This window comes from Haematobia irritans, chromosome 5, assembly GCF_050003625.1.
Source record: "Haematobia irritans isolate KBUSLIRL chromosome 5, ASM5000362v1, whole genome shotgun sequence".
In the NCBI taxonomy this organism is placed as follows: Eukaryota; Metazoa; Arthropoda; class Insecta; order Diptera; family Muscidae; genus Haematobia; species Haematobia irritans.
The window spans coordinates 81,312,015-81,324,998 of NC_134401.1; the positions used below are offsets into that span (position 1 = coordinate 81,312,015).

At 32.1% G+C, this 12,984-nt stretch overlaps 1 protein-coding gene across 1 annotated transcript in view; it reads left to right on the forward strand.

Moving 5' to 3' along the window:
* Window positions 1–1,120: 1,120 nt before the first annotated feature.
* The window catches only part of lbm (late bloomer), a 55,040-nt gene continuing 43,176 nt past the window's right edge, over window positions 1,121–12,984 (forward strand). Inside the window, exon 1 of the mRNA XM_075311889.1 lies at window positions 1,121–1,470. Within this exon, the coding sequence (XP_075168004.1) occupies window positions 1,411–1,470 (60 nt within the window). The 5' untranslated portion in view covers window positions 1,121–1,410. The remainder of the gene's footprint in view (window positions 1,471–12,984) is intronic.

Genomic DNA, 12,984 nt, shown 5'->3' on the forward strand with positions numbered 1-12,984 from the left:
TGACTGCCGGAGGAGAAAATTTCATCTGATCCGGTTGAAATTTGGTACTTGGTACTATTAACCATGGAAAAATTGGTCCAGATAATTATATATAGCCCTCATATCCTCAGATCCTCAGATTTGACCTCTCGAGCCGCTTGGAGGAGCATCCTATCTGGACTGAAAATAGTATTGACCTACTATGAAAGACTATGCAACCTAAATTTTAGCTCAAGCAATTTATATAATATTAAAGACAAATTTCTTTAAAATAAAGGAATTTTATTTAAAAGAAATTTAATAATCATCACTTTAAAAATTTTCTTCAATTTCTTAAATTTAGGACACGAATCTTTGAAATTCGCATCCCTCTATTAAAGTCGTATGTCTTTGAAGTAAGGCAATTTTTCATTAAAGTAAAGAAAACAAAAATGGGTTTAAAGAAATAATCTTTAAATTAACAGACATTGAATTGACAGTCATTAGTAGAACTTTGTGCGCAATCCATGGTGGATGGTAAAATAAAAAAATAATAATCAGACTTAGAGGCGTATTCAAGCTCTTCATCGCTTACAACCTTTTTATTTCGAAAGCTTTTTCTTCCTGCCCATATAATTCGCTTTAACCAATTTTATGTTGGCCAAGTACTTGTGACCCAGGCTAATGTTTGTCTAGGAAATGCTGTGTGGTGACTGATGATTTTAGCAGAGCGAGCGGGTTGTCTACGAATATTGTGTTTTAAAGTTCTGACTTGATTGTTTGTTTGCTTGTGTTTTCGTTGGCCGTTGCTCATTACCAACCACATTTAGACGAATGGGATGAGTGTCAGTCTATCAAGTCTGGCGCTTTCATTGCTCACTTGGCCATGTGTGACGTCATTGTTCCCATACATCCCATTTGAATTGGTCTACATCAAGTTTAAATACTCTCGTCATAACACAGTACTGTCAACGTCGTAGTCGTCAACGTTACTATTTACTCTGGCAGCGACGTTGGCGTCAACGTCGACATTGTTTCTGATGTTTTGTTTCATTCCATACGAAGTGAGTGTCGTTTCTCTGAGCTCATCCCAGCAAGGTGGTACTGAACAAGCATTGAATTGTAGTGCAAACTGTTGGTTCTTCCACTGGTTGGCTGGTTCACTTTAGTTTGTAGGTGAACGCCAAACGTGAAAGTTGAACTAGAAACGATACGTACGCTAGCACGTCGGTAACGGTGTTTGGTGATTTTCGAAAAGAAAAATTTACAAAAATTGCAAAAAAAAATTAAAACAACAAAATTTAAATATTTAATTATACGAAATTTTGTATTTATTGAGAGAAAAAAGTTTTCCAATAAATATAGAAACATATTCTGAAAGAAACAAATTAATTTTCCATTAGTGATTATTGTACTTAAAGCACATATTTTTTGCATAAACAAGATACAAACATGGGTTGCGCCACCACCACTGTCAAAGTTGCATCGATCATCTTCAACATCGTTTTGGCGGTAAGTTCAATGGGACGAGATACGAAAGAAGTACTTGAACTGCCAATAGGCATATCACCGCATAGATACTCGAACACATTCATAAATCAAATTGAGCTGTCGTATGTCATTACACCATTTCCCACAAACAACAATTGAGGAAAATTTGTAAATGTGAAACAAAGTGAATTGGAACAAAGTGTACAATAGAGAGAAACAAAAAAAAAACTCAATAACAGTTAAAGTTAAATTCTAATAATTAAAAGTGTTATTAAAATAATTTTAAATTAATAATATAAATTAGTTTTTTCTTTGTCTATGTTATTTAGACAAAAACAAATATATTCATTCAAAAAAAAGTGAACGCTCTATATCACTAAAGCCAAATTAATTTTATTTTAGTTCATGGAATTATTATGTTTGGAGAAAGTTTCCTTTACTCTAATAATTTTTTGCGTACTTTAGTTAAATGAACTAAAAAACTGAAAAAAGTAACATTATCGAAATGCAATCTGGCAACACCGACGCGATTTACACTGATAAGATATTCTGGATATAACACCAGTGCAATGATGTTCTGAATGGCTCGTATAAAGGCATAAGCGTAGGAAGGCCTCTGGGGAGGGGGCTTAGACCCCCCCAGAACATTTTTAGCCCCTCCCAGAATTTGAAAACCTATTTACGATTTTACATTTTTATAAAAATTAAACAAGTATATACTCGTACAACGCACAAAGTTCCACTAAAGACTTTCATGCGCAATCGAATTACTTGGGTTGTGGTAGATATTTATGAAATAAATCTGTGGTTGAACTTATGCGCTTTACAGACTATCAGTTATTCCGGACGGAATGTCGGTGTTTGTAAAGAATCTTACAGTGTGTCGGATCGATACGACTTGTCGGCGATGACTAAATAATCGGTAAATGTGTTATCGATCCCATAAACATGCAGCAGTATCAATTATGCCGTCGGACTTAACTTATAATGTGCACAATATATGGGATATGTTCGACACGAGCACTGTCGTCCGGAATAACTGATAATCTGTAAAGCGCATTATGATTTAGTTGAATAACTAAAGCTCCTTTATTATTTTGTTTAGTCTGGTTTAGTCAATTTAATTAAAAAATAGTAATTGATATTAAAACTATTCTTTCATAATTTAATATCTTAATATTAAGTGAAAATGTTCTTTTTGGGTGGTACATAATTGGCGGAGAAGCGATGAATGTAATATGAACTTGTCATAGTACGAATGTCCACCGTTTCAACAGCGTTGCAATGAATTTGAATCACTTCTTAAGGTGTGATCCGAATTCAGTGTTTTGAATGTGAATTAAAAATGTTGTGATATTTTCCCAAATAAATAATTTTTATACTTTTTTATAATCTTTAATGCATTCTAACGCTTGTTTGAAATTGCACCAATTTCCCTTAGGGTACTTTTAGTTGCTTTATTATAAATTGATTGTCGAGTTATTTTGATGTCTATTTTTTTATTCAATTTTATGAAATAAAACATTAGTTGAACCTATAAGTTCAGTCCATAAAGTTTTAGCTAGGGGGGCTATAGCCCCCCCCCATAGGAAAATTGTCTAGCTACGCTAATGTATAAAGGTGGCATCAAACACTAAAAAAAAAAGCGGTCTCATTTACACTGAAAAAACAGTGAACCCACCAGGAAGAAAACATTTAGTTATTTTTAGATTTTTTTATATTTTTAGAAAATTTTAACTAAACAGTTTACAAACGCTGACATCGCGCCGATATCACAAAAATAAGTAAATATTTTTCGACAAATTCAAGAAAATTTATTAGACATAATTCATTTTTTCACTTCCCAGCAAAAAAAGCGTGCCAAAAAAGTAGTGAAAATGTTCTTTTTGGATCAGGAAGTGGTGCAAAATTGGCGCAGAAGCGATAATTTTAACATGGGCTTGTCATAGGACGGATGTCCACCATTTCAACAGCCGTTGCACTGAATTTGCATCACTTCTTAAGGTCTGATGCGAATCCAGATTTGGATGTGAATAAAGAAATTTTGTGATATTTTGAGGAATAAATAAATTTAAAACTTTTTTGATGATTTTTAATGCATTATAACGCTTGTCCGGAGCGTTTGACATCAAATATTTTCAAAAATTCGCAATTTTTCTAGAAATGATTTAGAATTTTTTTCGGCAAAATTTAAATAATTTGCTCTATTTTATTAATTTTTAATCTGTTTTTAACCCATTTGAAACAATAAAATTTTAAATTTCCCATTAAAAATATGAAAAAAAACAAGTTATAAAAAATTGACTCAAATAAACTTCCTGTGCAGTTAAAATAAAGAACATCTTTCGAAGGACATTTTTGGAAGTGATTTAAATGTTGTGCTTTAAGAAGAACTTCCAAATTTTTTTGCTGGGTTGTTAACGAAAATTTTGCAGTTTGAAAGAAAAACATGGAGTTCAAAATTGCAATAATGTCTTTAGTGACATACGAAGTTTATGATGGGCACATTTGTAATAAAATTTACAAATTTAAAGGAATAATGAACTATTTTGTGAGAAGTACGAATTTAGTAAAACTTTTTACTTCATTTGTGTATAATTTAGTTCATTTAGCTATTTGTAGGGAGCCACCGTGGTGCAATGGTTAGCAAGCCCGCCTTGCATACACAAGGTCGTGGGTTCGATTCCTGCTTTGACCGAACACCAAAAAGTTTTTCAGCGGTGGATTATCCCACCTCAGTAATGCTGGTGACATTTCTGAGGGTTTCAAAGCTTCTCTAAGTGGTTTCACTGCAATGTGGAACGCCGTTCGGACTCGGCTATAAAAAGGAGGTCCCTTGTCATTGAGCTTAACATGGAATCGGGCAGCACTCAGTGATAGCAGTTTTTACTTGCCTTGCCTTGCCTTAGGAGGTTATTCAACTTTAAAGTGGGTATCTTTCTCGAATTTTTATTGGACGAAGGCCAACTACTCAAAACCTCTCAAAATTAATGAAATCGTCTATAATTTGCCGACTTTTTGTATATTGACAAAAAGCTTAAAAACAGGACTTTTGAAGATCTTTTATATTACAGACAGAAAACCAATACGTAAATCCTAAATTTTTAGATTAATTGCGTCTTAAATGTATCCTTATCGTAAATCCTCGCTTCTTTGGCTCGAAATCAATGCGAAGATAATTTAATTTAAATCGTTTAAATTTAAATCGTTGGAATTGGGAAAGCTTTTTGTTTTCACAAAAATATAAATTTATTATGTTTGTTTCCATGTTTTAAGGGAATATTTTAATTGAAATGGTCTTTTAAATATCCTTCTTCTGAATCATTTTTGGACAAAATACAAAGTTTGTACGTGAAATATTTTTAAATATATATAATGTGGTTTAAGTCCATAAAACCTTGTCGGGGTGTTTCCTTAAAATATCTTTATTGTCTTTGGCCCAGAATCAATACCAAAGTCTTTCAATGGTGATGAAAAGCTTAGAAGTCAAGTCATATTTTTTTGTGATTGATATTTAAATAAAATTAACCAAACATTGGCCATTGCTCTTCTTGACTGTCGTAAAAGGAAAATTTTTGCAAACACGTTTTTTCAATATATGTATTTAATTTTATTTTTATTTCATTGTTGGCATTAATTGTCGCTTTTGATTTATTAAATAAATATATTTGATCTTTATTTATTTCCTTTGAATTTCATTGACGATAATATACACTCAAAAAAAAGAGGATATTAAAGATTACGCAGCCTCAGTTTTAGGATGCGCAATTTACACACTATGAAGGACAAATTTCTTTAAAACAATGAAATTTTAATTAAAAGAAAGTTTCTAATCTTTGCTTCAACATTTTTTTTTCATTAAATTTAGGACACACATTTTGAAATTTGATTTGGGTCCCTTCGTTAAAGTTTCATGTCTTTAAATTTAGGCAAATTTTCCTTAAAGTAAAGAAACACATTTTTGATATAAAGAATTCGTCCTTAAATTAACTGAAATATTGAATCTTTCGATTTAAGATAAAAACGCTTCAAATATAGGCTAAGACTTATTTTGAGGATTTAGAATCTTTGATTTAAAGTTTTTTTAGAATTAAGAAAATATTTTTTACTTCGAAGTATCCGTCATAATTTCGATTTTAAACTAGCATTTGTTTGTACGTGAATAGCTTTATTAATATACCGGAGAAATAGAATGAAAATTCGATAAATGAGATCTGTATCCTAATTTTATAAATCGTAGATTTAAAGCCAGATAGGTCGCAAAAAAATTTCCTTATTTTAAAGAACCCGCATCTTTGGCTCGGAATCAATACCAAAATCCTTTAAGGAAGGTCAAAATCTTTGGATCCAAGTAAACTTTTTTTGAGTGTATTAAACTGGAGATTATTTTAGTTAAATTTTTTTCAATACGAGAAAGTTTAATTCATTACTATATGTTTTCGGTTATTTGAATTGCATAACTAAAGCATACACTTGTAGTAAATTTGTCTTTTTGAACTTCGTATGACAATAAGAACATTCATATAAATTATAACTCGAATTTTTTTTTTCAAAATCGAACATCGAAAGAATTCTCATAGTTAATTTCACGAAACATTCCTTATTAATTATTCTTCTAAAACAACGAATTTTTCATTGATTTTTGTAATTTTTAAAAAGAACTTTATACGAATATACGAAATTTCAACGTAATATTCTATACTACATTTTCTTCTTTAAACGAACATTCTTCACATTTCATTCATTTTATTGTTGTGAATAAGTATTAAGATTTTTTCGAAAGATTTGCATTAATATGTCTTCAAAATAAATATATTTTTTTTTTAATTACGAAGGAGACGTGATTGGCAGTATTCTTTTAATATTTTTTTTAAAGAAATTTTTTTACTACTTCTTATTTGGGTGATAGGATGTTATGAATAAAATTGAGGCAACCAAACTGAAAATTATTCAAAAACTAAAGCATAATCCAATTTTTCAATGTCGTTACTATTACCAATCCACTTAGGCAAATTCCCTTCTAAAAAATTTTTGAAACAAGCATAATACAAAAAATACTAACATTTTTCATAAAAAACACGAAATAGTTTTGTAGAAAGTACGCAAAGTATTCTATAAATGTACGAAAGTGTATCGTAAAATTTTGAAGAAAACATTTCGTTAAAGGAACGTAACAATTCGTTATTTTATTGAGAAGATTTTTTGATTGTAAAACAATACAAAATTTCCTTCTTTATTTATTTATTGGACAATCTACTCATTTCAATTATTATACTATATTGACCGTAGGTGTTGTGACAGCTCTTATGTTAGGCTCACTTAGACTAGTCGATTGTGATACCGCATGTGGTGAACTTCTCTTTCATCAATGAGTGCTGCCCGAAAAACTTGTGGGTGTTCGACCGAAATTGGTATTGAACCCATGACCTTTTGTATTCCAGGCAGTCATGCTAACAATTGCACCAAGAGATAAGTTCATCGCTGTGGTATCACAATGGACTGAATAGTCTAAGTGAGCCTGATATATCGGGCCGCCACTATACCTAACATAACCTAACCTAACCATTGCACCATAGTGGCTTCCAAGACTATTGTGATAAATTCGTTCTTCTATTAGTTGAGAACGTGCGCTCAGAAAAAAGTCTACGAATTGGTATAGCCGACTTAACTTCATTTTATGTTAGTTCACAGTTTTTATACCTTCACCACTGCTGTGGTACAGGGTATAATAAGTTTGTGCATTTGTATGTAACGCCAAGAAATAGAAGTCATAGACCCATCTTTTAGTATACCGATGGGCTTAGAATTAAATTCTGAGTCGATTTAGCGATGTCCGTCTGTCTGTCTGTTGATGTATTTTTGTGTGCAAAGTCTAGCTCGCAGTTTAAGTCCGATCGTCCTTAAATTTGGCATAGGGTCCTTTTTCGGCTCAAAGACGATCCCTATTGATTTTCAGATTTATATATAGCTGCCATATATATTTATAACCGATCTGGTGATAAATGACGTATTTATCAAACGATCTTTTTCCAATTTCGTATAATTGAATATTTGGCGAGTCTCGTAAATTTTGCAGAATATCAGTCAAATCGGTTCAGATTTAGATACAGCTCTCATATATAGCTTTCGACCGATTTACACTCCTATGGCCCCAGAGGCCAATTTTTAGTTCCGAGTTACGTGAAATTTTGCACACAAAGTAGAATTAACATTATAAATATGCGTACCGAATTTGGTTGAAATCGGTTCAGATTTAGATATAGCCCTCCTACGGCCTCAGAGGCTAACGTTTTAATGAGAGTTACGTGAAATTTTACACAGAGAGTAGAATTAACATTATAAATATACATACCGAATTTGGTTGAATTCGGTTCAGATTTAGATATAGCTCCCATATACAGGTTTCGCCCGATTTACATTCCTATGGCCCCGGAGGCCAAAGATTTACCCCGAGTTGCGTACAATTTTGCACAAGGAGTAGAACTAACATGATAAATGTGCATACCGAATTTGGTTGAAATCGGTTCAGATTTAATTATAGCTGCCAATATGTCTTTCGTGCATATAAATCTTACGTCCGATACGCACTTATATGGCCCCAGAGGTCAAAATTTCACTCAGATTTACTTGAAGTTTTGCACAGAGAGTAGGACTAACATACATATTCCAAATTTGGTCAAATTCGGTTCAGATTTAGATATAACTCCCATATATCTTTCGCCCGATTTAGATTCATATGACCACGGAAGCCAAAGTCTTATTTCGAACATTTTGAAGTTTTGCACTGAGAGTTCAATTAAAATTTTAGCAATGTTTGCCTAATTTGTCAAAATCGGCTCAGAATTAGACAAAGCACCCATATATATGTTCTTCCGATTTTAGCAAATATGACCAAAATCCCCACATGTTCCTTGTAAAATCACTGTTAAGGCGAAAACTCGCAAAAATTGTTCAAAATTACCTATACTCTATTTCGTATATATCGACCTATAAATTAATTTAGCAATTTAAATATATCCAATATTTTTTACTAACATTGTGGTCCTTCCCGGTCATTACCCATTTTAAATTTTGATTCTAGACATTTTGTGAAAGTTTAAAAATGTTGTCCAAATCGGTTCAAATTAAAATATTTGTATATGGGAATATAAACCTTTATATAGCTCCTCACAAGGTGTTACGATGGTATCAAACATGTTGGATACATAGTGGTGGAGGGTATAATATAGTCGGTCCCGCCCGGCTTTAGACTTCCCTTATTTGTTTTAGTTAAGTTTTGCTAAATGTGAGACATTTTTTTATTTGAATTATTTCTTGTTTACTTTACCGGCGTGATCTAAAACTGAGAACAAAAGTTTTCTGCAAATGAAGTGAAGTTTACTTAAATTGCAATCAAAAGTTTCTCGAACCAGTATTTTTTTTTTTTAATTGTGTGGGTCTTGGACTTCATATAGCGCTAAAGACATTTTAACATCTTTTAACTCCAATTTGTTTCCTTCAAAATATGAAATTTGAAAAACTGAAATTGCAAAAATGTCATTAGGGCCATACGAAGTTTAAGATGGGCCAATAATTGGTAAAATTAAAAAAATTTAAGAAATTTTGAAATATTTGTTGAAAGACAACTAATTAGTAAATTTTTATGCTTTATTTGTGTATAATTTCCCCCTTTTTTTAGTTCATTTAACTAACGTACGCAAAACATTTTCAAAGTCAAAAAACATTCAGTTCCATGAACTAAAATAGAATTGGTTTTAGAGCCATAAAATTAAATTGGTTTTAGTGCCATATAGAGTTCACATTTTTTGTGTGTAGTAAAACATTTCTAAAATTAACCTACATTTTTTTTCATGGCGCCTTCATTTTTTTTTTTTTTGAGTGTATCAAAACAACACCGTGGACTATGAAAAATTTTCCAATTCTAATTTTTTTAATATCTCAATCTCAATTAAACATGGTTCCCTCAATGTCAACTGGAAATGGCACGGCATTCACCATGTTTGTATTTTTAATTTTCGGAAAGCTAAAATAAAATAAAATTTAGTAGAATTCGGGAGTGATGTCATTGCTACATAAACACAAAAGCCCAAAAATAATAGAGCATAGGTCTTAGATATGGTATGGAATTGACAAAACCCACAAAAGAAACAAGAAAAACGAAACTCAAGACAGACACTAAGTTTTCCAAATGGAACGATTCAGGAGGTGGTTTAGGTTGGAAAATAGGTCAGTCAGCAGGTGCAGCAAGGGAAAAGTATTCGTCAGCACAAATTGTAATCTTTTTTTGGATGTGGTTTTATTATTTTTTTTTTTTCGTTTAATTCGTGCATAATTCATATGATCATTATGTCATGTACAACAGCACAGACAATTGCCTATAAAAGACCATAGACTACATAAGTCTGAATATGCATACGAGTGTGTGCGTGTGTGAATGTAAATATACCCAAATATAGTTCTTCGTAAATGGTATTGTAGTGTCTTGCTTCCCAATACATGTGTGGCATTTCCAAGTATTAGGCATTTGTCAAAACCACAACTCAGGAGTCCCTTACCTTGCCCTATGGAATTTATTGTAATATTCATGCGATATTTCCTCATACTAAATTAAATTCTTTGAATAGAATTTTGATAGGACGAAATACATACATATTAATTACTTAGTGTGAGAATATCGTAATTCTACATTCGTCTAATGACCAATTGTCCCACGATAAGAATTCTCACACTCTGATGTTTGGCAACACTGACCACATACTGTCGTTGCTAATAAATAGTGACACGCTTTCTTATAAATAAAAAAAAAATTATATCAATATATATCGAGTTTGGCATACACGAAAAAAAAAAGTTCCGAAAACGGGTGTAGCAAACGTTATACTTTTGTTAGAAATTTTTGCAACACAAGGTTCTTAGCATTTAAAACCAACAGTGATACACATAAATATTGGCACACTAAAATATTTTTTAAAAACACATGTTAAAAGTGATATAAAGCTATTTTAAATTAAAGTAATATTAAAATAATAAATTTGTAACTACATTAAGCATCTAGATAATTTTTTTATTTTAGAAAAATGTTTGTTCTTTAAATATTTAAATTATAAAAAAATAAATTATAAAAAACAATAGTATTGGCACAGGTAGTTCTAAACAGCACCAAGCAGTCTTGACAATGAATGAACTATTTTTTATTGTATTTGTACCCCATTCTTCCATCAACACCATACCAAATTTCATCAAAATCGGTTAATAATAGTGACCCGAAAACTGCGAACACCAAGGGCTAAGCCGACAGGAGGTGGTTCTGAGCATGGCTGTGGAGTCGAGTCAATTTTGCTCGACTCCGGCTCCGACTCCGGAGTCGACTCCAGGTGGTGTACCTAAATCTCATTTTAACAGTATTCCAATTGTAATTTTAAGGTGTAGTGTTTCAAAAATAGACCGATATAAGTATTCTATTTTGCCATATGTGCTTATATGTCCTAAAGAACCCTAATTTTAAATTTTGATACAACTCGATGACAAATCTCAGGATGTAAAGAACTCTACATTTTAATGTCAGGCCAATAAATTAAAATAAGACACAAGACTATATAGAGACCACATCAAAATGTGGGAAGATAGCAAAAATCTCCAGAATATGTACACTGAAAAAAAGCATTTGTCTTTACGTTAACAGTTTTGGTATTGATTCCGAGCCAAAGAAGCGGAGAATTAAATTAAGGATACTTTTAAGACACAATTCTCTTTTATATTTAGGTTTTGTGTACTTGGTTCTAGGAAGCACATTTTAATTTTTCGTTTTTTCAGCTGTTTTTTCATCATATGCTATCAAAGTCCTTTAAAAACAGGTTAACAACTTTATTTTCCAAATTCGACTTCCAGTAGAAATTATGCTATGTTTCAAGTCAAAGACGTCTTTAAAATAAAGTGTTGAAAAATATGTCCTCTATTTGAACGATTTTTTGCTTTGTAGTCAAGATGCAAAAAGACAACAAATTTAAAGATATTTTCATTTATTTTAAAGAATTTTTCTGAATTATTAAAGTCAAGTTGACCTTATCCCAAAAAATTTTTCTTTCATGTTATGATACCCATTGTTAAGTCAAATCACTTAATTATAAGGACAACACAACTTCATTGAAAAGTTTATCGACTTTTGGATAAGGAACAAAACGTTATATTACAGAAATGCGCTAAGCAAACATCGATTTATAAATGGTCTATCAGTTATGGGCATTAATGTAAAGAATTTCGAGTGGCTTTGATGAAACAAACATTCTCCCAAAAGATCGGCTCAGATGGCACGTTGGCCGAGGTTCAATTTAAAATTACAGCTTCCAAGGACATCGGGTGTATATGAAGATTTCTCAAGAAATTATCTCCATATACAAAATCTGGGCCGACGGTAAATTTCCGCATTTATTTATGGATCTCAAATAACTCTAAATTCAAATCTTCTGAAAACAAATCTTATGAACATTTTAGACTGGGAAAAACTTCTTAAAACAAATCGGAAGTGGGTATATATGTAGGTACTATATCACAAAATTGTCCGGTATGACCCATCTTCGAACTCGACATGCCTGCCAAAAAATTTAGAACGTTAGGTTCTACTGCTATATATGAAATTGTACCTTTATCAAGAGTACATATATGGTCAAAAATCGATATTTTAATATGTTACAAACTGACAATACAATTGATCAATTCAGCCCATATTCTAGTAAAACCTAATTTTTATATCACATTGAAATTTCACCCATATAAATACACTTTGAATGGCTTGAAATTCATTACTTCGTTTTTCGTTGTTCGATAGGATAGGATAGGAAGTGTTTTTCAAAGTTTGTTTCGCCGGAGTCGGAGTCGAGCAAAATTTCTACGACTCCGGCTCCGACTCCAGCAAAATCTTCAGACTCCGACACCAAGACTCCGGCTCCGACTCCACAGCCCTGGTTCTGAGTCGATCGGTATATATTTTATGGGGCTTAAAATCAATATTTCTGGTAGGCACATTTTTCGCAGTTTAGGATGCTGTGCAAATACTTATATATTTACATAACTTTTCCATTGAAAGCGTTTCTCTAAGTTCAGCTCTAGGTCCCACCGCAGTCATTGCCAGGGCTATGGACTCGGAGTCTAAAGCTTTTGCTGGAGTGCTCGGCTACGAATCCGTCAAAACTAATTTTTTACTAAAACTTCATAATTAGCACAAAGCATGTCGAAATCGGAGAATTTTGTCATATAGCAACGACATATATAACGATCATCCGATATGGCTTCTGGAGGTTTTATATTAGCTTAGTGTGGTTTTGCCAAGCCCCAAAATTATCATACCATTTACCTGGAACTTTGAATTTAGGGTTATTTGAGATTCATTTAGAAATAGGCAAAATAGTTCCTAGTCCTTGGCAAAATTCGTTCGCCGTAGTGATTCGGATTTGGCGTTCCTTTCCTACACAGAAAAAAATATCACCAAAATATTTCCAATTAAAAAGTTAATTGAAGTTGAATTTTTTTTCAATTAAT